The 26984-nt window shown below is 32.7% G+C and overlaps 3 protein-coding genes and 1 non-coding gene across 6 annotated transcripts; 1 reads left to right on the top strand and 3 right to left on the bottom strand.

The window, feature by feature from the left end:
- The first annotated feature begins 6101 nt into the window (after positions 1–6101).
- On the top strand, positions 6102–11207 carry LOC145628704 (filament-like plant protein 3). 2 transcript variants are annotated; one of them, XM_081681082.1, is made up of 5 exons: positions 6102–6443; positions 6976–7217; positions 8032–8212; positions 8453–10227; positions 10637–11207. In XM_081681082.1, the coding sequence occupies exons 2-5, from the start codon at positions 7089–7091 to the stop codon at positions 10868–10870; spliced, it is 2319 nt and encodes a 772-aa protein (XP_081537208.1). In that variant the 5' UTR covers positions 6102–6443; positions 6976–7088; the 3' UTR covers positions 10871–11207. The 2 variants fall into 2 exon arrangements, with proteins under 2 accessions (XP_081537208.1, XP_081537207.1); XM_081681081.1 differs by having other exon boundaries at positions 6102–6615.
- Positions 11208–11398: 191 nt separating this feature from the next.
- Positions 11399–11483, bottom strand: TRNAM-CAU (transfer RNA methionine (anticodon CAU)). The gene is given in 2 exon segments: positions 11399–11434; positions 11446–11483. It is a non-coding gene; the product is annotated as a tRNA-Met (tRNA).
- A 688-nt stretch (positions 11484–12171) lies between these two features.
- Positions 12172–15911, bottom strand: LOC145628705 (caltractin-like). Its single transcript, XM_081681083.1, has 7 exons — positions 15765–15911; positions 14141–14255; positions 14017–14053; positions 13914–13941; positions 13048–13200; positions 12860–12962; positions 12172–12507 (listed from the first exon to the last, which is right to left on the bottom strand). Exons 1-7 carry the CDS (start codon positions 15765–15767, stop codon positions 12443–12445), a joined length of 504 nt encoding a protein of 167 aa, XP_081537209.1. The 5' UTR covers positions 15768–15911; the 3' UTR covers positions 12172–12442.
- A 1367-nt stretch (positions 15912–17278) lies between these two features.
- On the bottom strand, positions 17279–25079 carry LOC145628703 (fatty acid amide hydrolase-like). Of its 2 annotated transcripts, XM_081681079.1 has the most exons (20): positions 24714–25079; positions 23345–23454; positions 23105–23165; positions 22735–22922; positions 22250–22379; positions 21860–21937; positions 21607–21754; positions 21297–21409; positions 21132–21207; positions 20920–20991; positions 20784–20835; positions 19689–19760; positions 19489–19569; positions 19196–19299; positions 19005–19100; positions 18579–18647; positions 18311–18375; positions 18136–18197; positions 17941–18036; positions 17279–17598 (listed from the first exon to the last, which is right to left on the bottom strand). In XM_081681079.1, exons 1-20 carry the CDS (start codon positions 24811–24813, stop codon positions 17536–17538), a joined length of 1836 nt encoding a protein of 611 aa, XP_081537205.1. In that variant the 5' UTR covers positions 24814–25079; the 3' UTR covers positions 17279–17535. The 2 variants fall into 2 exon arrangements, with proteins under 2 accessions (XP_081537205.1, XP_081537206.1); XM_081681080.1 differs by lacking the exon at positions 24714–25079 and having other exon boundaries at positions 22250–22390; positions 23105–23173.
- Between the last annotated feature and the right edge of the window lie 1905 nt (positions 25080–26984).

Raw genomic sequence — 26984 nt, 5'->3', positions numbered from 1 at the left:
AAATGAACATTCATAAAAATAAAAATAAAAAAATTAAAGAAATAATAATAATAATAATAAAAATAACTGTGAACTATAATCTTTGTTTCTCTTCTCTGAAACGGTTTCCTTCGCTCTGCAAACAAAACTGAAGAATGTACAGATATAATTTATTAGTTCTTCAATAAAAATTGCTAAGATTATAGTATAATACTTACATTGATTTCCATTACTATATATGTAAATGAACATTATGAATTTCATATATGATCAAAAGATTTCATAGTATGCATAAGTCAGTTTCTCAACTCACATGAATGAATATTTATGCATTTCATAAATGTGCATAACGTATCATAAAAATGAACATTTTTTTTATTTTGGCATATAAAGTCAAATATAAACTCAAATAGATTCAAATATACAAATGAACATTTATAATTCAGTATATGTTCATATATTACCTCGGAATTGTAGAAATGTTAACATCTATACCATAAGTTTTAATATCTTTTAAAAGTTCTTGATCTACAATAGGAGATTTTTACAATGACTATGTAGTAATATATAAATAAATATTTGTATTAATCATTTATTAACATGTGAATGATTGTATACTAATATATAAATGAACATTTATCAAAATGAAAATGAACATTTATAATTTTAAAAAGAAAAAAAAAAAAAAAAAAAAAAAAAAAAAAACCACTACGAACTAATTTAATTAATGCTTACTTTTCTCCAGATTTTTTTTATGTTCTTCTCCGAAACTATTTCCTTCATACTGCAATAAAAAAAATGAAATACTTCATACTCAAAATTCAAAATGTACTTGTTCAAATTACTAGTTTTAAAACTAAAAATAGTAAATGTTCCTGTAACATAATTGCAACAATAAATTATAAAAATTAGGGTTTATACTCTTTTTCGAATTAAATATGAACAAAATCACTTACTCCTTTTGAATTTCGACCTTGATTTGTTGAATTATGTAGCAGTTGAACAACTTTTTTGGATAATTTGTCGCAAAGTTTGTTGAAAATTTTGGATTAGAAAATGCTGAAAATAGGTGTAGAGAGAGAAAATGCAAAAAATGGGTGAGGAGAGAGAAAGTGAAAAAAGATAAATGGTGGTTTGATTTTTACTGTACAATTGCAGAAAGTGGGTATATGAGGGAGATTGTTAAACGCATCGTTTAGAGGGGGGTGTAGGGTGTGGTACCTACACTAGGGTCTAGTGTATACCAATTATGCAACGTGGGGGAAGAAGAACATTCGAATATAATATGTCTGGCCCATATATTGGCCCATATTGAAGTCCATAATGTTATGATTATAATTGTTCAGCCTTATTATGTTTGGGTTGAGTAATTGTAGTGTTGAGTTATGAACTTATGATCCATAATGTCATCATTGTAGATTTGTCATCAAACTTTAGACAAAAGAGGGTCATGGATCTGAAAATTTGATCATTGTGCTTGTTTGAATTGCTTGTGCTAGACTAGATGCTTCATGGATGCCTTTTTGAGTTTGATTTAGTGTTTGATCCCGTGCGATGAATCGGATTTTATTTTGGATGGATGGTCCTTATTATTTTTTTATGTCGGATATATTAGTTGTTGGTTGGTTCACTTGACTTGTTTGATTAACTTACACGAATATTATTAGCTATTTGTAAATTTTAATTCTATTTCTGCAAGTGTGATTGTGTCATTTTTGTCATGTAGCTTTATTGATCAAAATTAAACTTACTGGCGTTCATATCAAAGTCTATCGTACATGTTCAAGTGACAACTTTAAACATTAGTACAAAACTAACTTCAAATCATCAATGACTATATTATCGTGTCATATAATTCATGAACACTAGGCCACTCTAGCTATCAACCATAGCTTTGATTTATGGACCATTTGGACCATCTATGACACAAAATTATACAAAGACTCATGGAAACACACGTACAAGTTAGACAGAAATTGGAGTGATGAGCTTCCTCAAGTCCCTGTCCTCCACTCTATACAACTCACAAAGGTCCCAAGCATACCTTGGAAATTTGGAATGGATGACTCTATTATTGCTGCTCACCTGCCACTTCAAATAATCCATTTTGCTACCGGGCATACATGTTTTCCACAATTCAACTTCAATTATGTGTGCAATATACTCATAAAACAAACACTTCATACTTCCTATATACTCTTTCTGTCTCTAAATATTGTTTCGACTTTTAAAGAGAGGGGTTAATTAATATATAAACGAAGATGAATTTTTCTAAGTTATTATGTGTACCACATCATATGAATCCGTAATAGTATAATTTATGTATTGGAAAGTAAGAGTTATAATGATGAGTTGAGCTGCATGTTTGAACCTAAATTGAGAACCAGAACCTACCCTGTACCTGATAAAAATATCACTTAATTTCAAATTATACACTAATTCTTACTCAATTTTTAAATAATAAATATCAAAATTACAATTATAAATATATATATATATATATATATATATATATTAAATTGGTTAGACAACTACTATTAGTTTGTCTTATTTGCAAGTTGCAAACATTATAAATTAGTGACCAACCAGTTTTTTATTAAAAATTCCGCGAAAAAGTTAGTGAGTATATTATAATACAGGGTACCCTAAATCGGAACCGAAACCTACAGGTTCCGGTTTCGGTTCCCAATTTCTAGGAACCTGTTCAACAGGTTCCGGTTCCGGTTCTCATTTTGAGGAACCTGTTGCAACAGGTTCCGGTTCCTGGAATTTTTACAGGGTACCCTGTTATGCTCACCCCTAATTATTGTAACTTGATATTGAATGAATTTATCTAAACTTAGCTTGTTCTCTTCACCTTGTCTTATAAACTTATTAGATCTTATTAGAATGTAATCAAACTACCTAAACACACATTCAAATTAGATCAAACCAAAGTTGTTACTAAAATATGTTCACTTATTACTAACCATATTTTTATTTTCATATAAATGAAGATTATGAGAGTTACATAATTGAAAAGTACTCATCATTGAGACAAATTTTACAAAAATCAACTTGATATGACCATATCAGGTGATCTAAAAAAAAGTTAGTCAAAATATGATCAAAATTTAATAACTATTATTGTTTTATAACACCTTATTTCATATAAAGATTCAAAAACGAGTCATTACAAATTTCATAAGAAGCTAGTTTTGACGTACACCTCAATTACAAATGATTACATGTTACTACCAATACTTAAAAGTCAAATAAACACACACATACGTTGGTCATCACATATAGATATATTCATCATATATATGCAATATATACATTAATTTAATAATGACATGAATGAATGAATGTTGCATTCAGCAATAGTGAGAAAAATGTGACATGATTCTAAATAATTCCCATAAAATCAGCTTCTTATCCCCCAATTGATAGAACTTGGTGCAACGTGGGCCCAACGTGATAAGCACATCTGTCAAATTACTCCAGATCACACTCTATTATTTACCAATCAAACTAACCATCATTAACGAGCAATCAACACCCTTGTATGGCTTTTTCTATTAATAAAACAATATCAATGTCTATTAGTTTTGCCTTGTGTTTATCTAATTATATACTGAGTATTTGGAATAGCTCATTTAAAACAAGTAATTAATATACAATTATGCATCAGTATGCATATAGAAAATAATAATCTCGATATATTGTTAAATTTGTCTCATTGTATGATTTTAAATATATTTTTTATTATTATTTTAATTATTCGTAATTCAAATCCATCTTGGTGGGCAACATGCTCTCATACAATGCAAAGAGTGTTAGATTGATTGAATTGTTGTGAAAGTGCCTTCCGCGGTTTTTATTTTAATCACATAGCTTATAAACCGTTTGGATATACGCATTTAAAATTGTGTACGTACAATCAAATTAAATGAGACCAAACACTAAATAACAAAGATTGTATATATATGATGCTAACTTGAAATAATGAAATGAACAAATTTTGAAAAAAGATCATGGACCATCAAAGTGGACCTTTACTATAAATATGAAAATAAGATGGTTATATAAAATAAAATGAATATAAATATAATTATGGATGCGTGCATGCAAGTCCTAATCAAATAATTTGTTCTCACCCTAAATTCAAATCATTACAAAAAATATACTAACATAATGCATAAATGTGCATGTATGTACTCATGTGGTCTTTAACATGACCGACACATTTTATTTATTTATTTAAATACCATGATTTATGCATCAATTAGATGGAGCAAAAAGATTAGCAAGGAAGGAAAGCATATTAATTGATACCTTTGTAGGCTTTGTTTTATTTAAAGTAAAAGTTAGATTTGTGGCACTTTTGTTTAAGGTTGTTAATTATTACTTTTAGTGAAAAGTATTCCTTTAAACACCATACTCTTTATATAGATTTGTTGTGTTGTTAATATGATATATAGATGAGAGATTCTACTAAATTATTTCATGCTTGTGAAGTCACAATTTCTAAAGAGAGTATTAAAATAAGATCATAATTCAATTTTGACATTGTTTTTCTTTGCAAACTTGATTAATCGATAATATTACAATATTGAACTACAAAGTATAATTACACTAATTATGTTAACACCAACCATAGCTGCCTGAGTTGAGAAACATGGATAAAGAGCAATTTGAAATTAAAGTGTATTGATCTAATATCCTCCACGTCTCTACTCCATGCAGATATATACATCCATACAATTGTAACAAAAACACAAAAAGAAACAATGTGAAAAAACTTTAGAGATGCAAACCTACAAAATTCATGAAAGCTACCCCAAAATGTCGGATTTAAATGTCTAAAACACGCACACAAAAAAAAAAAAAAAAAACAAGGAGATAACTACATTTACTTATTTGATATCTAACCCATTTCTAATAGATAATCGAATATTTTTAGTATTGTTGAGTTGAATGACACTACCTTTATTAGATGTGAGAGTGATTTTTATTTTTTATTTTTTTTTTTTATAATTTTTTTTTGTTTGTTTAGGGATGTGAGAGTGATTTTGAGGATATGCCAAACTACTTTAAATTTGTAAATTTGAATACAAATTTCAATTCGATCAAAAAATAGGATATTCAAGCCAATTATATACAATTAATATTATGCAGCCGAGTAAAAAATTAATAAGGGTATGGCATTTTTTCATGATATTATTAATTTTATGCTTCTGATTTTTTCGATTTGAATCAAATCAGGTTTTCGATTCAAACATTTGGATACCCATACGATCTAACCATACCTCATTGGATTACTTATAGTAATCGAATATTATGTATAGATTATTCGATATAATAACGTTATCCGTTTTTAATACGAGTACTAACTTAAGAGTATAGCCAATGGATGCCCAAGCTAATGGTGGTCATCATTTTTTTAATTACTTTCTCTCTCTTCCATCACATTTATGCCCAACTAACATGCTCATACACTCACATTGGTTGCCCTCCAATTTTGTGGGCATTGATTCTCCTTTCCTTCCATTTCACATGTGAGCCCCTATCAATTAAAAAAAAAAATTAAAATTAAACTACATCTCTTTGTTGGACAAGTGGTGAAAATGTGAAATACCACTAAATGTCCACACTCAACAAATGGTCATGGCCATGACCTGGTCATGAACCATTTCTCACCAAAAGTACTACTTTTCATTTTTTAAGTTTTATTTATTTTTCTATATATTTATGTCCACCTTAAATAGACAACTATTGGCTATGCCTATACAACTATATTCTTATAATCTTATACATAACCTTAAATAATTTACCAAATAGATAGACCAATTATTTTTTTTTACAAAGAAAACACTCTCTATCATTGAGAAAAAACCACTCCAACCAACAATAGAAAATTTCAACAACCCACATTATTAGGCTTTACAATTTTAGGCACATAGTCAAGCTACTCTCTTGCTATATGACTACACAAATTTTGGCAAACATCAATGAAATTGAACAAGATGAGTAAAATCACATCTTCCAAGGGCGGGAATAAAGCCATACAATTTGAAAAACTTATGTTAGTACAATTTTTTCATTTTTTTTTTTATGAACAGACCCCACTTTCCCCAATTTTTCCTCAAAAAAACCTAGATTGGAAAGAAAAATAATTGCACAAATAAAAGTCTATTCTTTCTCTCTTTCACTCTCAGCTCAGCTTCACATGTTCTTATATCTTTTCCTTCATCATTGAAACCCCACAAAACTCAAAAATAATCAAAATATTACTGTAATTAATATAATTTCAGCAATCCCAAACTCCCTTCACACTCTGACATTCTTCAGATCTTCAATTTTTTAATTTTTTGGGATTTGAGATTTACCCTTTTTAATTCACTAATTAAATTACTGATTTAAGCTTCTGGGTGTCTTTGTTTTAACCAAAGATTCAATCTTTTTGATATTCTAATTAGTGGGTATATCACATTTCTGCTTTATTTCTCCAGATTTCATTGATATTTTATAATTAATTTTTTTTTTGAATGATTTTTGTGGGTCATGATCTCATCATAATTAACTTTCTCTATCCTCCCATCCCTTTCTTCTTCTCTTCTGTTTGTCACTGTAGGAAGAGAGATACTTTTGTAGGTAACAATCAAACCCCCTTTCTTCTAAATTTAATTTTTGAAGTAATTTTAAAGTTTTGAAAATTTCAGAATTTTATTATTTTTTGGCAAATTTATGTAATTTTTCAGATTTCTGTCATCTATCATTGGAGGTTAGAACAGCTGAGAATTGAATTCCAAGCAAAGTTTTTAAATTTTCAAAAAACAAAAAAAGAAAATTCAATTTTTGGTCTGACAAATTTCATTGTCAAACATCAATAGTTTGTTGGCAAGCACCAACCTTTTATATTTGTTTTTAAAAAAAACTATCTTATCTAGTATAGTACGGTGATCCTTAAATTTGCACATTCTGAAGATTCTGAAATATTGCCCATCTTTTCAGGGTTGTTCAAATTATTTAAAGTTGCTGAATTTTGGGGCAAAAAAATTGAATTGTAATTTTTGAAGAAATTTTGAAGGGTGATGAGGTGAAGTGGGATCAAGGTGAATCAATTGATGGACCGCCGGAGTTGGCTATGGAGGAGGAAGTCGTCGGACAAGAGTCCGGGGGCCGAGACCGATAGCTCGGTATCAGGATCAGGATCACTATCATCTCCTTCTGAGAGGTTTTCAGATGAACATCAGGTTTGTAAATGATCACATTGTGTTCAAGTCAATTCAAATCTTGGTTGATAAAAGTATGTCAATTTCAATTAGATTTATTTAATGCTAGTTTGCTTTGATCACAATGTGTTCTGCATCAGTTTAATTCAAATCTAACATACTATTGTCTTAAGGATGGATTTATCAATGTGTATTGAATGCAGTTTGCTCATTCTTGTGACATTAATGAAACTTATGAAAGTATAACTCATTGAATTATATTTTAGTAATTTTTTATTTAACTTAGTAATATTAGCTTGGAGCTTAAAGATGGGATTCACATTCTACTTCAGATTAGGTAATTTCTGTGAACATTAAAGTTGAATAAGATTCCAAGTGAAAATGCATCTTTTACTAACTTATTATTTGCCACTTTGGATTTTTGCTGATAGCTAGTATCAAACTAAAACAAAGAATTTTGCATAGATTTCATGTTCTGCTCTCCAACATTATATAGAATTCATGTATTGTTCGCCAAGCCCGACTTGGTGGGTGAGAATGATCATATTGGTGCTTGTGAAGTGTATCCATACAAAGCAAGAGTTATTACATTGACGAAGTTGTGAGGACTATTTAAGATGAGACTAATACACCAGTACTCTATGCAAGAGTTATTACATTGGCAAAGTTGTGAGGACTATCTAAAATGAGACTATTGGTTTTGAATCTGGTATTGGAATAGTTTTCTTATTGATGGCATATCTAAATAAGAACATGTAATTATGGCAATAGCTTACCTCGATTGAATGGTTTATTATATGCCGTGTATCTGATGAAACTTTCTACATTATTCAAGGCGTCTCCAAATCAAAATACACAATCACCAGAAGTTACCTCGAAAGTTGCACCACCTGATGAAGATGCCAATGATGGAGTGAAAATTTTGACTGAGAAGCTATCTGCTGCTATTGCAACTATCACTGCAAAGGAGGAATTGGTGAAGCAGCATTCCAAAGTTGCAGAGGAAGCTGTTACAGGTATATCTCATGTTCTTTCTCCCCAAAATATTTGTGCAGTCACATTTTTGCTTCCTGTAGCTCATTAGTCATTACTGTGCCAAGCCTTCTGTTATTGCTGCAAAACCATACTCTCGTTTTGAATTATGTTCTTTGTGAATTTCAATGTTCAGACCTGATAGAGCTTATAACAATTACACACAAAAAAGTTTTCCTCCAACTATCTTCATCTGCTGATTTTATTATTTGATTGAATCTTAGGTTGGGAAAAGGCCGAAAATGAGGTAGTCACTTTAAAGCAGCAACTTGATATTGCAACAAAGAAAAACTCGTCACTTGAGGATAGGGTAGTCCACCTTGATGGGGCCCTCAAGGAGTGCCTGAGACAGTTGCGACAAGTGCGAGAAGAGAAAAATGAGAAGGTTCAAGAAGCCATTTCAAAGAAATCACAAGATGCAGAGTCCAAGTCTGAGCTGGACATTGAGATGTCTGATCTTCTTGCACAACTTGAAACTGCAAATGCTAAGGTGGAAGCTGCTGCCTCTTTGGAGTCTGATCTTCGCCTCAAATTGGGTTCTGTAGAGTCAGAAAATGCTTCTTTGCGCCAGGAACTTAATTCTCGATTAGAAGAGTTAAAAATAAGGACTCTTGAGAGGGATTTAAGCACAAAAACAGCGGAAACAGCCAGTAAACAGCACTTAGAGAGCATAAAGAAAGTTGTTAAACTTGAGGCTGAATGCCGTAGGTTAAAAAACATGGCTCGTAAAGTAACTTCATTTAATGACTCTAAGTCATTCAATGACAGCCAATCAGATAGTGGAGAAAGGTTAAACGAATGTGAGTTGAGCCGTTCAGATTCATGGTCGTCTGCTCTTAAAATTGAGAAAGGCCCCTCGAAATCCCACATGCCCCCTTCACCTGAAATTGGTCTCATGGATGATTTCCTAGAGATGGAGAAGCTAGCAGCATTGCCGGAAAGTGAAAAGAGAAGCCGCTCTCTTGGACCTGCAACCTTGAGAGACAAACATAGTACAAATGACAGCTCCTCACTTAAATCGGAACTTGATGCCATGGTAGGTAGAATAGCTGAACTTGAGGAGAAGATTGAGATTGTTGAATCTGAAAAGGTACATTTAGCTTCGGCATTATCTCAATGCCAGAATAAGTTGAAGATTTCAGACGCTCAGCTGAGCTCATGTCAGAATCGACTAAAGATATCACAAGCACAGCTAAGAGAAACGAATAAAAAATTAGGAATGTTGCAGGCTGAATTAGATTTGGCAAATGAATTGAGACAGGCGATTGATCTAGAGCTCGATGATGCCAATGTAAGAAGGGAAGAGGCCGAGTCCCAGCATAGAGCGATTGAGGATGAGAGAGAAATGCTGCTGTCTAAAGTCAGGTTTCTGGAGGGTGAGATTGAAAAAGAGAGGGCATTATACGCAGACTCTTCAGAAATGTGTCGGGCTTTGGAAGATGAACTTTCTAGGATGAAGCATGATTACGACAAATGGCAAAGACAGTTAGCATCTATGAATGAATCAAAGGAGGCAGCTGAGCAAGAGCTTTTGAGCACAACAGTAATGAAAGAAGCTGCAGAATCACTACTAAAAGATGTAAATTCTGAGGCTAAATCCTTGCTTGCTAAGATTGATTCCTTGGAGAAAGAGGCCGAAAAGGAGAGACAGCTGTCAGCAGAGTTTAGTGGTAAGTGTAAATTGTTAGAGAATGAGCTTTCAAGAATGAAACATGATGCTGAAAGCTGGCGAAGTCAATTAGCTTCAGTGAATGGATCAAAAGAAGCAGCTAATCGAGAGCTTCAGATGACAAATGCAAAGAAAGAAGAAGCAGAGTCACAACTTAAAACCATACTTGCCAAAGTTGGTACATTAGAGCATGAGGTGGAAAAAGAGAGAGCAATGTCTGCCGAGTTTGCTGCTAAGTGTAGGAAGTTAGAACACGAACTTACAAAAATGAAGTCTGAAGCTGGCTGTCAGCTTTCACCAATCTCAAAAGATGAGTTGGATAAACAGCAGGTCAGTTTACTTGGTCTAAATTTATTCGAGTTTTTGATCATATACTAGTAGATGATTTAGCAGCAGGCTTATAAAACTTTGTTTTCAGTGTTTGTGGCTTTGAATGGGTAGATACATGCAGCTAGAAGTCGTCAAGTTGATGCAATCATAAACCTTCACATAATTATTTCGAGTTTATTCCTTTGAGAACATAAATAAGTTGTTCAATCAATCCATAAGATGATCTTAGAATCTTTTAGATGAAAAACATAAGCTGGTGGTGATTTAAATTTATCTCTTAATTGATCATAAAACTTGCTAGTATTTTATGCAAGCGTAAACTATGCTGATGAATGGGATGATATACACAATCAAAGTACTAAAAACAGCTATATTACTTACGACTGTTAAATGTTGATATGTATGACAGGAAAAGGAGCTAGCTGTTGCTGCGAATAAAATGGCTGAGTGTCAGAAGACAATTGCATCACTTGGAAATCAACTGAAGTCCCTCGCAGCACTTGAAGATCTCTTCTTGGATTCAGAGAAGCTATTGGAGGTCTCTGAAAAAGAGTCACCGCTTCAAAATGATGTAAAACCAGATACATTATCTTCTGATACTGCTCTTAATACTTCAACATTGAGCAAAGAGGATGACGCGTAGTTAGCAAAAGATGATGCTAAAGCTGGCATGTCATTAGACAGGCGGGACAAACATGGGCTTGGGAAGTTTTTTTCACGAACCAAAAGCACGATTAAAAGCTAGGAATTCACAAGAGTGAATTTGAAGAGGCGAAATAACCTCTTAGGTAGTGTTGACTTCAAGCCAGTGCCACGGATTAGTACATCATTACATTGTGTACAGGCAATTTATATAAACTTTTGTAACTTTGTTGATCCACATTTATGATTGGCAAAGTATAAAGAAAGTTTTGTACATCTCTATATTATTTTGGCTAATTAGCACGCCCTGGTAATTATAATACAAGTCAAGTTTTGCAGATGCAGCAATTCAGTTAAAACGTTTTGTTTAAAATGTGTTAGTATTTGCAGAAAATGAAACTTCCTGCCTGTCTTCTCCCTCAGAACTTGTATTCGAGGTTCAAAGACGTTTATTATTACTACTACTTCTGTGTCTATATTACGTACTTAATATGTAGTACCTATAATGTAGAGATCAAAAAATAAGTATTGGGGTGAGAGAGGCTCGAACTCTCGACCTCAGGATTACTCAGAAGCTATGAGACCTACGCGCTAGCCAACTGCGCCACCACCCCACTTGTTGTAATCTTTGTTACTAGAATAAATCATTGTATTTACAAATTAAGTAACAAACACCTCAAAAAAAAAAAAACCACTTTCTATATCTTGCTAATAAAATAGCAATTCACAAATCACCACCCCTTTTTACTTTTTTTTTTTTTTAATGTATCCATGCTAACGTATGGGATATAGTATGTCGTGACGAAAAAAATTAGTATAAGCGGAAGTTACATAAATAAAAGTTATAGATTTTTTTTAAAAGGAAAGTTTTTTTTTTTTTTTTTTTTTTTTTTTTTTTTTTTTTTAAGAATAATTTGGGATGTGGAAGTTATTTTCTTAAATATATGAGAGTGTGAGAGAGAGAGAGAGAGAGAGAGAGAGAGAGAGAGTTGAGAGTTGGGGATTTAGAGTGTTGCGATGAAGTTTTGTAAACACGACTCTTAAATTATATAAAAGATTATTGAATTGAGATAATTTCTAAAGACTTACCTAATCGAGGATTTTTCATATGTTCAGTGTGATATAAACTACTTGTAGAAAATTAGAGTGTCCTTATTACAAAAATTTCAGGTAACATCCTTCATAACAATTAACTAGGACACTATGAGTCTATGATAACTAATTCTAGACAAAATGAATATCTAGTTCTTTGTTTGCTCCATGACCAATAAAGGTAGGACTCCGTTGTGGGAATGAGAAAAATTTGATACAAAAGCCACAATTTTCAGCATTAACATTACTTCTACAGAAATAACAAATTCATATCAGTTTTCGCTACAAATAATTTATATGGAAAAAGATAAAACAGCATTAGCCCATAAAACACACATTAGCAATCCCCCACTCTTCAAAGGAAAATAGCTAGACCAAGCAAATGCAACGCTCAGCATTAGCATTCGACATGTACACATCAAATACAGCAGTAGGGGCAGCTTCTAGTAAAACACGGTGCAGTGCTAATCAAGGTTCAATTTCAATATGCAAATGAAGTTCTCTTCATCATTCTCAAAAACTCCTCAACATTGACCTCGCCATCACCTGTATGATTCAGAGGCCACTATATGGTTAGAAAATAAGCACTCTTTTTTTAACACCAGAAATAAGGAAAGTAATCACATTGAAAGTAATCATATTTAACCTACATCTATAAATATATTAAGTTGTCTAAATTGAGCATTTTTAACTTCCTGGATCAAAGTAAAGACTATAGAATGGATGATCTTTTAACTTCCTTCTAAAGGATGGCTAGTACAAGATGCTCAACAGCATAGTTTAGTTTTAAATTACACATCATTACGGGTATTTAAAGAACTTTAACACACAATTTCTGATTCTGAAGAGCTCAATCATATAGAGATGGGAAGTATCAAGTATAAAGGAGGAAGCTTACGGTCTCGGTCTGCTTCTTCAACCATATCTTGGATATCCTTCACAGTGAAGTTTTCACCCAATTCCTTTGCAACACGTTGAATATCTTCAGGAGAAATCTTTCCCTACACCACCAACCATGGTTTAAATATCTCACTTATGAGTTATGACTGAAAAAATAACAATAAATGAAGAATAGCTAAACTTTACATTGTTGTCTTGGTCGATTATACGGAAAGCTTTCATTAATTCTTCCTTAGTGTCTCTTTCTCCCATTTTAGCAGTCATCATGTGACAAAATTCATCAAAATCGATGGCACCACTTCCATCCTTATCAACATCCGCAATCATTTGATTGATTTGCTGAAATAAGACAAAAGGTCAAGACCAGTTCATAACAGAAACCCTAGCCCCTACAACCAATTGTCCTTCCCATATTTTATTGCAAACCAGAGGAAACTTTTGTAAACATATATCTACAAACGGATGCCTTAAAAGACGATAAAAAGTTATTTTCTGGTGGTGGGGTGGGGGGATACGTGGAACCTATAAGAGATGCCGGATATACTGTAGTTTGTTGATGGTATCATTGAATAAGCACAGAGAAAAACTACATGTTCAAGTGCCAAAATTATCATACATGAGAACGCTGTCTTTAAATTAGACATAAGCATGGAACATGACATTAATGAACCATATTCCTCCTGTTAAAATACTTTATCTTCGTTTCCAGTTGTAAATTCATAAACGCAATTTTAAGTTGACTTGTTTGCTAATTCTTGAATGAATTCTCATTTCAAGTTCATTTGTGTTTATATATACACATAACTTCCTCTTCACTATCTCTCACCTGTATTATTTTATATCTACGAATATGTGGTTCAAGATAATTAAGGTGCCTAGGTAAGTAATGATGTGTTAGGTAAGGAGTAAATAACCTTGTCCGAGTGTATGTGTCCACATGGGTAATTGAGATAAAATGAAGAGTGCAAGGAGCATAAATCATCTTTGTGCAAGTATTCAGAAGAAATGCTACAATCATAATCAACGTAAAACCAAAAATGACAGATTAATACCTCTTCAGTCATCTCAAAACCCAGAGCCCTGCAACCACACAGTTTTAGGTCAGGTAATTGAGAAGTAGAAAATTAATACCTCTGGGTTTACAAAGAACAATACCTCATAGCAACATTCAACTCCTTAGCATCAATATTCCCTATAAAATTCAAATGGAACAAATCAGGTGAGAGCAAAATAGATGCATTACCATACAAAACTAAAAAACACTAGATAGATTCAAAACCTGAGCCATCAGTGTCAAACAGATCAAAAGCTTCCTTAATCTCTTGCCTCTTTTGTTGAGTGAGACCATGATGACGCCCACGTGGCTTGTCTTTCCTCACTGTTCTAGCACTTGACTAATAATATGATTACCAAATCCAGAAAATCAAAGTCAACAAACTTCACTAAAACAAAAAATTCCAAAAAAAAAAAAAAAAAACCACATCATGGCATCAGCATCAGACAAATTATTTCACTACTTGGAGCACACCATAGTAACTCAATTCCTACCCAAACCGTTTCTCATAATAAAGACAGACAAACATAGGTATCAATTCTTACATACTGACAACTAATCAGAATAAATACCGATACAACCATGGAGAAAGCATATACCGAAATAGAAACTCATCGGAGTACTATAGAAGTTTATTAACTACCAAAAACTACCCACTTAAGGTTACAATACCCCGAGCTCTCCCTCATACAAAAAAGGGAACATTGATAGAGGGAACTTCTTAGTCTAAAGCAAAACTTAGTTGGTTCTATGTTGTTCCTAGTTGGTATACATGTAATACCAAAAAGAATTCTATTAATACTATAAAAAAAAAAAAAAAAAAACAAGCATTCTTAGTTAGCACCAAAAATAAGTATTTCGGTACAAAATGCTTACAAAGTAAGAACACTATCATACCATCTGCATTATACTATATACTGAGAATATTGGATGCAAAACTGATAACAAAGTCACAAACAGCAGAATTAACAGGCAATGAAAATGGAGAATCTTAATGTCTTCTAATGTTCATCAAATCATCGCATGATCCAAAACAACAATTCTTTCATGTAAAATCTCAATGAGCTCAATTCAAGATATACCCTTAAGAAAATTAATTGATCTAAAACGCACCAATGACCCGAAAATTCACAATCCTTCAGCTTTGGAAAAAATGGAACAAATTATGATGACCTATCAAGTTCATTGTTGTCTTTCGGAATAATGGAACAAATATCGTCTTCAGCTCGGCCCTCCATTAATTGGTGCATAGGTGGGAGTCTATTTCGAAACATTAGGGGCAATTTATGGTTTATATTGGAACTAACAAGCCTGTATTATAAACACATAAGTTCATAGCACAGAATAACTCCCAATTTCAATAAAACTTATTCAAACTCCATTATACACTATTCATTCTAACCTGCAATTGATTTATCCAGAGATCAAACCTCTACCCAATAAAAAAATTCAAAATTTCCTCAATAAAGCCCCAAATCAAAATCCCAGTATATATAACATCAAAAGAGCTCAATTATCTTCTAATTTGGTGGCTAATCATGCTTTAATCATCTGGGTATTCATCCCAAATCCCTAATTATACTCAAACAAAAAACTAAATTCAAGAACCATGATTATTCAATCCCAGACCCTAAAGTCTCGATTTTTATTTATTCTAAATTTGTGGGAAATTAAATAAAATTATACTATTAAATTAAAATGAAAACATGTTGGTTTGAATTTCATAGAAATCTTACTCATCAAATAGACTAATTACTCATCAAAAAGGAAATTGAAGGAAAAAAAAAAGAAAGGGAAGAAATTTAACAACGATTAATTCATATTAAAAGGGGAAAAAAAGAAGACGCACCATTGTGATGAAATTGCTAAGAGATCTTGTGAGAGAGTGAGTAGAATGGAAGAAAGATTGATTGTAACTTTGTAAGCAGTCTTTTCTTGACGTTTCTCACTTTCTTGACAAAAGATTATGAATTCGAAAGAAGAGGAGTTGTGGAAATTACTTTTTTACTTTTTGTTTTTGTTTTTTTTTTTTGGTTGGACATGTAAGAATGTGCGAGTAACTATGTAACTTCTAGTTTTTTGTTCACTTGGTGAGGGAATTTTGGTAACATCCTATGGAGTATAAATTTAAAGGTTTCTTGATGTTTAAAATATTGAATCATGGTAAAAGAATGATTTTGTCTGAATTAAATTTAGAATGACTTGAATTTAAATTAATTCATATAAACAAGTTGACACAAATACAAATAAAAACTATTCAAATGTGATATAAGATGTAAGTCATATAAATAGGATTTTTGTTAAAAGATGTTTGGCAAAAAAAAATTACTACGTATTTGAGCACAAAAAAATAAAAATGTTTGAATAGGTGGTTTGGGGAAGGATTGAATAAGAAGTAGTTACATAAAATAGCTATCAACTAACCATTTGTTCCATAATACCAAAATATATCGATAAATCTTTATCAAATTAGATAACACAACTAGAAACACACATCTAACATGAACATGATTTGACCGATGTTCTAATATTTCTCTTCATGACAATAAAATATTTTCAAGTGATACTTCTTATATGTTTCAATATAGAATTAGTTATGAGATTCACTCTTGTTTTTTTTTTTTTTTTTTTGTACAATTCAAGGTAAAAATTGTAATTTAAGTTATAATTTCTTTTCATAAAGTGAGAGTTTTTTTTATGCTCAAAACAAAACCACTACTTGAGTAGAGATTGTTATGAGTCATTGAAGATCAGGCCAAATTCTGCATACTCCTACTTTGTATACCCTTTGTTTCTTTAATGTTATCAATTGCACCATGATTACTCGTATATTTTAGAGGACTTCAGGTACAATAGTGCCTTTGTCTCGAGTTTAAAATATCATAGGGGAAAAGGGTAAGTTCACATGAATTAGTTGTTGATAGATATAAAGTATATGCTATATATTGTAAGCAAAATAAAATTTCTTTAGGCAAAAAGAAGATTATCTTACAATAAAACTGCTTTTGAACATTGCAACTCCAATCTAATATGTTTGGAGTAGCCGAGTTGGATTACCCCCTTAAATTATGATTGTGATTTGCTAGATAAACAATGTGTCAATAGCACAATATAGACCTTATAAATCTAAAATACTTGTGGCTCCTTGGGACATTTAGGCACAAATACTCGTGAACATGACAAACAAGTGAATATATTACGGGGTAATGTTTTAGGTTCAAGTTCTACCATACTCATATATTTATTACGGAGTAACTGTAAATCATTGTAGCTGTATTTTTTATCAACTGTCGAGTGTTACAAAATAAAATCATGATTCATGACTTCCAACTTTCATTATGTTGGGCACAGTAGATCTGGAGATTGTTCAAAGCATAACATAAATAATGCAAGCCAAACAGATTGTATTAAATTGAACATATTACAGTTTCACCTATAATCACTAAACAAATAAGCTCAATCATATTTTAACAGTAATTAAATACGGAGTATAGCCTCGCGGTACAGTTTGTCTTTTCATCTCTGACCTGCGGCAGTATATCTGAAGATCAGACATTCAGACACCCCTTTAATATATACCAAATCTAATTTACATTGCTCTCCATAATGGTCAGTTCTGATCATATTGATTTGAACAGATCATAGAAAACTGCTGGCTTCTTGTAGTCTAAAATGCACAAAGCCTGATGAAACAAATAAAGTTAGTATACATCAGAAACAGCGGGAAGCTAATACAATTTTTCATCATTTAAACAAGTACAGCAGCAAGTTGTCACATTCCCAAGTTGAAATACATATGATAAATTCCAAGCATAACCCCATCTAAATGCAGAGGTCGAGAGAAAATGGTAAGGATTATAAAGGTGTTTCAGTAAAATAATGGTCATAACTTTCTTATGAAAGGGTAGAGACGACACTGTGACGACTACTTCATGACAAGGGAGAATGTCTATTTGATTGACACTAGCATTTCGAGAAAATATAACAGTTTGTTAAAGAAGCTTCTTAGAAACAGGAAGGTTTACCTGGACTGCAGATGCTATGTGAATTAATGTTGCTTCAGCCCATGGTTTTCCAATAAATTGCAGGCCAATAGGCAATCCTTCTGCATCATATCCAATCTAGAACAGTAATTGAAAATTGTTAGCTAAGACTGAAAGGATTGACCACAGTTTCACTTTCAAGCAGTGAATGCAAAAGGAAAAAAATATATTACTCACCGGTACAGTAACTGCTGGAAGGCCAAGAAAATTTCCTGCTATTTGATAGCGTACCAGTGCAGCTGGAAAAAACAAAGTATATTGAAGATGACTTATTTACATTCATTACAAAGTATGCCTGAAGATCTAAAGCTTCAAACACTTAAAAGATACAGAAGTGCTTTAACATGTGTACCTCCATTTATGTAATCGAGTTCACCGGTTTTTAAAGCATCATCCTTGATCAGGTAAGCAGTAACACTGGCATAACATTGAGACACATTACTGTAGCTGATAGTACTATATAAACTAACTTCTAAAAAAGAAATAAATTGTTTTGACGTATGAGGTAGCAGACCATTAATGATCACAGATAGAAAAAGGTACTCAATTTGGCATTAGACACATCTGTGACCAAGGCCCAAAACATTAATGAGAGAGTAGGATGCATAGCAAAACAATACCCAGTTGTTGGAGTAACAATAACATCTGCTTTCGAGAATATTTTGTTATGTAAAAGCATCTGTCGGTGCCTGCAGACAAATGACAGAAGATAAGTTACACCGAGTCGACACTAATCCCCTCCCTACACAACCTCTTCCCCCAAAGAAAAAGAAACCTACTGCATATGTTCAAGCATAAAAAGATTTAATGCATAGAATTAGGGAAACCACAAGTGAGGAGTATTTGGATTGCAACAACAAAACAAAATTAGTAGATTTAGTTCATGTGCTTTGTGTTCAGAAATCACTTCATTGGCAGGAGCAGGAGTACAGAAGAATGTAAATTTAACATGTACAAGACACATTTATTCTTCATCTGTGAACAGGTAATCCCACCACATTTGTTCAGACCATTTATAGACATTAAGCCAAATGCACAAGAATCACCTGATTTTTTGAGATTTAATATACTCCATGCCATTGAAGGCACCATAAATAGAAAGTGCCACTCGTACATCCCATCCAATTTCCGAGGAGTTCCTACTACATTACAAAAGGAGCTAGTGAGCCAAGCATATTAATCTGAAGAACACTTGACAAAAAAAAAGGCGCTGGCAATCTGGCATGGCATAACTTACAGTTTCTGCCGAAGATGGTCAAGTGCAGCAGTACACTCAGAACCAATTGTTGTATAGTGTGCTAGTCGCATTGTTTCTATATCTGGTATTGTCACCTCTACAGTCTAGGAAAATAAAGGAAACTTAATTTAACAGGACCATATTGAAAATTTTCAACGCATTCCATTCTTTCCTACTAAAATTCGTGAATTCGTGGTGGGTCTTTGTTATATAAAGGTCTCCAGCATACAAAAGTAACCACTAGGTTATATATAGCATATCATTCACAGAATGGCAGGGAATGAATCCATTACCTCCCATCCATAACATTTTCGAAGTTTATCAAGAGCGTGGGAGCAACAAAGCTTGATATCAGAGTGACAGTCATCGAACCACTATGCCAGGAGAATTAAACAAAGAAGTTAAAGAATCATTAGAATGGTTGACTGTGAAAGGATTCTACAGTAAAATTTATTTGATGTGTAGCACATAGAAGGTCAGATGAACTACAAACCTTTCCATATCTCGCCATTTTGATATCACCAATTGATGTCTTTGGTCTCAGCAGAGGCAATTTCACTTTAGGCTGGTAAGATCACAACATCACGTCTACAATCAACATATAATCCATACTATTGTGCATCAACAAGTGGTCAAAGGACAAAAATGGCAATACCAATACCAATATACAGCATTTTACATTGTTACTTAAGAGAAAGAAATGAAGATTAGAGGGGTAACTTTTCGCTATCAAGCAACAGATCGACTTGATAAGCTTAGAATAAAAGGCAACTTTCACTGTCAAACAAGGTTAGCATCAGCCTCTTTCTAAGTTTCTATTAGAAATTTTACGGGACAATTCTTATAAGCAGAAGATCAAACCTAGATAAAGGAAAAATATACATTGCAGACTGCGTTTCTAGAAAGTGAGCAAAAGGAGCAGAAAACACTAATAATTACTGAAGTAAAACCACTGAGCCATTTTGTGTTATTTGAGGGCCTTCCACTAAAACTAACATAATGCTATTATGTCATTAGGAAAACATATTATATTCTTAGGTTAGGTAAACTATTGATCAAATTCTTCTCACATACAACCATAAATTCAAAATAAACTATGTGTGGGGATGCAATGGCCAATGGGTGTGTTGGTTGCTTTTTTTTTTTTTTTTTTTTTTTGTTCACACTTACATGTGCAGCTTAGAAGGTAAAAAGAAAATCCCTGTGGCAGTTAGTGTTAATGGATATTATCTAGGTTAATGGTTGGAGGGGAATGCCAAAATACAATGCTATACAAACTCTTAATAAGAGTTTTGTGGAGCAGGCTTGTATATTTAGCATCCCTTGGAGCTTGAAGTGGCGGAGCCATTTAATGGTGGCTAAGTTTTTCCCTTTTTTTTGGTTAAAAAGTTTATCCTTTCTTGGTGAAGCATGATTGTCATACTCTTATTTTGACAATCTCCTACAAAGCAATTCTAGTCCTTCACTGATTTCTCTTCCTCTTCAAAAATTTCATGGCGAAAAAACTTTATGCTGGATTGTGTATTACACTGAAGTGTGAATTGTATTCTTGTAACTTATACTTATCTTATGAGTTAAGCAACATTACCGCCAAAAATGTAGGCTGCTCTGAGAGGAGTTGACCACTAATAGCTGCATAACTGAAATCAAAGCCCATGATTATTAGCGATATTAGCCCATATGAAGAGAGTAAGTACTTGAGAACGTAGCAAAGGAATGCTTACATTATTAAAGCATCTTCAACTGTACCAGATAGAATTCCAACCATCCCAACTGTCCAGTTAAGAGGAAGTACGCTATAATCAAAAATAAGAATAAATGACTCATTTTGGACCTCATATTGTCAAGAAAAAACAAAATAATACAGCAAAAGAATGACAAAGATAAATCCTTTTTTTCCCCTGATGATGATGAATTTCAGGAACATAGTACTCACCCTGTATGAGGTACACGTCCAAAAGTTGGCTTGAAACCAACAACGCCACAGAGAGCTGCAGGCATACGGACTGAGCCTGCATTTAAATGTTGCCAAGTATTCAGTACTTGTCAATTTAAGTACAAGAGCATTTAATGTGATGCATCAATATGATATTATATTTACCGCCGCCATCAACACCAAGTGCAACAGGACATAATCCTGCAGAAACAACGGCAGCAGAGCCACTAGAAGATCCACCAGCTATCCGACTGGTGTTGAAAGGATTTCGAGTTACCCTACAGTAATCAAGGAAGAAGGAAAAAAAAAGAAACTCGATTATAAAATATTTATTGTAAAACAAGTTTTCTCTGAAGAACTGCATCAAACTAACAGTATTCTACACAGCCCCTTTTTTCCTACACAGTTTTCCTTGATCTTTGGATAAATATAGAGAGAATATATATGTGATTATAGATGAGGAAAGGCAAACTACCCGTAGTGGGGATTTATTCCACTTGTCCCAGCACCAAGCTCATGCATGTTGGTTTTCCCAACAAGTAACGCACCACATGATCTCAGACGCTCAACACAACAAGCATCATTTTCGCAGGATCTAAACTTGTGCAACCATTTTGTACCTCCTAAAAGAGATAACAAAAAATGTAGAGTATTTTCCACAAACTATAATCACAAGAATGTCGTTATGTTTTAGTAAAGGAACTTAGAAACTATAGAAATAAGCATACCTGTAGTTGGATAAGGGTTGCAGTCTATTTCATCTTTGATGGCTATTGGCACTCCATCCAGCACAGAGAGTGGTTCTCCTGCAAGACGTTTTGACCATGAGGAGAACAAGTGAGGCACATAGTTATATAAAGTGAGGCACATAGTTATATACTTCGTATTACAAAAACGGGAAGAAAAAAATTCTACTGATCAGGTTAAAGGAAAATCAAAAGATCCGTTGATTGATCTGTACTGATGTGAGGACACTGAACTAACGGTAGCACATACACACTCAAGCAGTTCATTCATTGTCATCAGTACAGTTGCTCAAAGGATTACAGGAAATATGATTTTTAGTATTGTGGGAATATGTGAAATAAAAGAACCACTTTATCTCATAACTCTAGTACCTTTATTATGACGAAGAGTAGACTCAGCAGCTTGCTCCAAAATATTTTTGGCATCACAACTAATAAAAAACGACATATTGCATTTAGTATTAGATGATTGTCCGACAGCTCTAATAAATCGCTCGGCCACCTGCAAACAAACTAAAAGAAGCACTTCAACCACTTGTTCCCTTGAAATGTGACATACATCCAAAAACAGACACATTTCTGATTGGTGGACGAAAGTAAAAGATGGTATGCATACACATGAATGAATACATATTATAACTAGCTAGAAAGGATAAGAATTAAAATAAGGTACTTTAACATTGAAAGGGGAAGTACACCTCCCAATCCTCCCAAACTTAAAAATAAAAAAATAAATAAATAAATAAACAATTTTTTTAAAAAAAAAGGAAGAAATGCAATGAAATTTCACACATATAAGGTTACAGCCAAAGAAACGACATATAAGTACTCCATAAATATTAACAGCAAAGTTATACCATGCTCGGAGTCAGCACTCCAGATCTGTAGGCTTCTGAGTAGTCCATTATTGTCCAGCGTCGAAACCAAGGATTTGTACCACTTGAAATACTTCCTGAAGAAGAAGGCAGGCATTCTAGCACCTCTTGTACTCTTTCACATGGATTACTGTTAGATTTGATGCATTGCACTTCTTGCTCTGGGGGATCTGCAGATGATTACTCAAATGTGTGTTTATACTGCATATAAATTCATATCTAAAGGAGTTGATTTACTGAGTTGATTGAAAAATATGAAAGCAGGAAAGTAGAATTATTTCCAGAGCACGGTCAAATGAGCTCTATAGTTAATAGTAACACATAAATGAAGTGTTCCTGAGCAGGGTAATACCTTCAGAAGGATGTAATGGGACATATACAGGTGACTCTTCCAACTCGGCATATGAAACAAGCTGCAGAACTTATATTAGTAAGAAACAAATTATCACATTAAAGGTTTTTCTCATCTACATAAATGTATTTGAAGACATATTGTTTTGAGAAGCTTTTTACAGCTATTATCATCTTTTTTGCTATGCCTATTGGTATATAATAGCATTATCAAACAAGAAGTGGCCAAAGTTTTAAGTACCTTATGAATCAAATTGTCTTTCTTGAGGAAATACAGCAACATCATTCCAACTATCCTGCACTCCAGAATCCAAACAAAGAGTTTGACCAGAATTCCTGCCTTACGTGGAGCTGAACCCAACAAGTAAGGAAAATTTAGTGACGACTACAATTAATGACCGCTTAATCTTTACTGTTATCAACATGTTACTTCTCATGAATTCTCAACCCAGAATGCAAGATTCAGGAATCAGTTACATGCTTACATTTATCTCTTTCATTGTCACAAAACTTTGTGAACAAAAAATCTGACAAAATTGATAAACCCAGCCCAAAATGCCCAAACAAACATAAAATCGATGTTGACACGGACAAAAAATACTCCTAATTAAGATCAACCAAAACCAAATTCGAGCCTTTTTACAACTACTCATTTTTTAGAATTCATTTTATAAAAGCAAAACAATTAAAAGAAACAAACAAAAACATAATCAATATACCAGGAGGGATTTATGAAACCACAAGAGCCATTTGATACCGAGGGTTAACATATAAACATCATCACTATCACGTCGTAGATCAACCTCATCAATGGGCTAGTAAGATACACCCTCACCCTAAATCTCATATCGCTTTTACCATTCTTTGAGCATGCTTGGATTGGGAATAATGTATTGATGAGGAAATAGAACAATTTTGAGGAGATTGAAGGTGGATGAAGGTTAAGGGAGATGAGTTGATGTAGTGATCATGTGAGGGAGAAATCTGGGATACTATCTATTATGTTCATTCTGGAGGTAATACTTGTTACTATCTCAATAAAGTAATTTATTACTCCCAAAACAAGGGTAATATCTTCCATCCTTCCTCCCTGCATCATAACTTCATCACCCCTTCTACTTCTATCAAAACTAACTTCATATTTATTCTCCTTACTTTGAGTTTGTATTTCATTGTCCCTCAATCCGAGTATGCCTTCCATTTACAAATAGAATAATCACCCTAATGCTTAAATTGATTAAATAATTAAAGGATTCTAAGTCATTATCTTTTTACCATAGCTAATTTTTTTCACAATTATCCTTACCATATACTAAATAATCTTGCTTACTTTCCCATGATATTCATTGACACTCAAGTTTTCTTTTACTCATGCTTATTATAAACAATTAACATCACATAAATAATTACTAGTAATTAAAGTTTAGGGGCTAAACCCAATTAGCATTATGCAAATACTACATCTATACCATTCAATTAAATCCCAAAATTGATATCAACCAACCAATATCATATCAACCAATAAATGTCACATAATCAAAAAAATAAAAGAACAAACATATCATCAAACACCTGGTGGGCATTAACAAAACAAGAACAATTAAACAAACCTTTAACAATGGGACTAATATAAACTTCATCACTCTCAGGACCAAGATCAACCTCATCAACAGGCTTATAAATCACACTTTCACTCCTAAAAAATCCCATCTTTTTTGATTATTTTGTTCAACAAAAAACAGAGGATTCAAAGAATGTGATATAGCTCCCCAATACCCATCAAACTCAGGAGTCATTCTCAATATATAAAGGTAGAGGAGAGAGAAAAAGGGTGGAAAATTGTACTTGAGAAAAGTATATTGTAGTTGATGAGGATGAAAATGATCATACTTTAATGGGTAATATTCGTACATCATGAAAGTTGGAAAGGTTTTAAGGTTGAGATTTTGGGGAGAAATAGTTACTGAGGAGAAAGGTGATTCGCGGGTTTTTTTGAGTTGAGTGGACTATTCTTAGTATTTGACTATTAGCTATTCCATGATTTCCATCCATCTAGAATTGGATGGAGTTTTTTTTGGCGTGCAAAGAGATACAAGGCCGGGTGATGAGAATCAATCTCAAAATCGAGTTTTTTTTTAATCGGGAAAGGAGGTCTACCAATTTAGCTATATCTCACTCTCAGAGTCTTAGTTGGTTCGAGTTTTATGTGGTAATCAAGAATGAAGATGTGAGATCAAATCAAGTTTACAAAATCACCTTTTCTGTTTATTTCTAATTTTCTATATTTTACAAAAAAAATAGTTACTCGACTTATAGGTCCTTATCAAGTTTGTTTATTTTTTATTTTTTTTTTTTAATATCCTAATTTCGTGTGGATTGCTTAGGTGATCCACTAAGAGACGCTGTCTTAGAGGTATTTTTGTAATTTTAAGAAGAGTGGTAGTAATTATTTATGGGATTTCGAGGGGAAAATAGTGGAATTTTGGAATTTTATCCTTACTTTTACAAAATTGCATTATCATCCATAACATCTAAGTTTTCAATAGGTTGTGCAATTGATATTCGATGTTTTGGATGTTTTTTTTTTTGTGAAATGAAGATGAGAAATGAAGGTTGAAAGTAATAAATAGGAAAACTTGTCAAAAATTATATGACCTTTAGCATGTTATACATACTTAACCTGATAAATAGGTTATTTTATTAAAGGCAAATGCCCCCAAAGTGGCATTCCGTTATTATTTTGGAATAATCAAAAAATTATTTTATTTTTTGAAGATCACTTAAAAATCATGTATATGATTCTTATCAATTTTTCCTTATAAATACGAGAAATATAACAAATTTGGAGAAAACATGAAAAATGGGCTGCATTTGCTAGAAATTCTTATTCAGCGGATAGTTCTTACCAAAAAATTCAAAACTTGATTTCAAGTCAAGGTTGGGGATGAAGAGTTGGAGACTACTATTAATTGAGGGAGTAGTTTTTTCCTCCATCTTAAAATCAATCATAAATGTTTGAGGGTTAATAATAGTCTCATACGTCAGACTTATTCCATTTTTCGTTTAACTGTAACGTTTGACTCCTTTTTTTCGATTGATGAGCATTTAAGATTTGGTAAGTCTTGTGTTTTAAGACTTTTAACAATTTGTTAGATTCATTCTAAGTTATTTAAGGTTTGTTCTGATGTGCTGAACCGAACTGAATTGTTTACGAGAGAAAGAAATTAGGAACTGATTTGAACTGAAATTAAGTTGAAGAGAACGAGTCCTTAATTTATGATTACAACGGAGTATCATTTATTTTATAGTGTTATACAGAGTAGAAGAAGTTGCCATCTTTTTTGAAAATAGTACTCCGTAATACATAATAGTGTAGTATGTACTATGTACTATTATAATTATACTATGGAGTACTTTGTATTTAGTCTATACGTCTAAATATCACTCCTTCCATCCCTTTATTAGAAGCCTAATTCTAATATTATATTATGGAGTACAATTTTTGTGAAACGACGCAAGAATTACCATAAGACATTATATATAAGAATGACGTATTAATATTAGGGTAATGCTATATGCAACCCTAAGGGCTGCATATAAGCATTTAATAAATATACTACTCTTTTTTTTTTTTTTTTTTTTTTTTTTTTTAAAAAAAAATTAAGTTGGAAATTTATCGACAATTCACAAGTAAATCTATGTAATACATGTTTATTTGTTGTTAATTATTTCCATTTTTAACTTCTTATATGCAACTCTTATCTTTTTTCCTTAATATTATTTGGTATTTCCAATCGAAAGTAGTGCAATGAGTATGTTGGGAAATAAGGGTGTAATTGTGTTTGATTAATGCGGAACAAATCAATGAAAAATATGAACGA

Source organism: Chenopodium album, chromosome 4 (assembly GCF_948465745.1).
Source record: "Chenopodium album chromosome 4, dcCheAlbu1.1, whole genome shotgun sequence".
Taxonomy (NCBI): Eukaryota; Viridiplantae; Streptophyta; class Magnoliopsida; order Caryophyllales; family Amaranthaceae; genus Chenopodium; species Chenopodium album.
This window is presented reverse-complemented; position numbering and strand designations above follow the sequence as displayed.

Coding starts and splice junctions, on each gene's coding strand:
- LOC145628704 (XM_081681082.1), top strand. CDS start 7,089: ATGGACCGCCGGAGTTGGCTATGGAGGAGGAAGTCGTCGGACAAGAGT. Junction 7,218..8,031: donor GGTTTTCAGATGAACATCAG/GTTTGTAAATGA, acceptor ACATTATTCAAG/GCGTCTCCAAATCAAAATAC. Junction 8,213..8,452: donor TGCAGAGGAAGCTGTTACAG/GTATATCTCATG, acceptor ATTGAATCTTAG/GTTGGGAAAAGGCCGAAAAT.
- LOC145628705 (XM_081681083.1), bottom strand. Junction 14,054..14,140: donor GTTTGACACTGATGGCTCAG/GTTTTGAATCTA, acceptor TGAATTTTATAG/GGAATATTGATGCTAAGGAG. Junction 12,963..13,047: donor TAATCGACCAAGACAACAAT/GTAAAGTTTAGC, acceptor TTGGTGGTGTAG/GGAAAGATTTCTCCTGAAGA.
- LOC145628703 (XM_081681079.1), bottom strand. CDS start 24,813: ATGGGATTTTTTAGGAGTGAAAGTGTGATTTATAAGCCTGTTGATGAG. Junction 21,938..22,249: donor TACTCTTCGTCATAATAAAG/GTACTAGAGTTA, acceptor AACGTCTTGCAG/GAGAACCACTCTCTGTGCTG. Junction 19,761..20,783: donor AGCAGCCTACATTTTTGGCG/GTAATGTTGCTT, acceptor TGATCTTACCAG/CCTAAAGTGAAATTGCCTCT.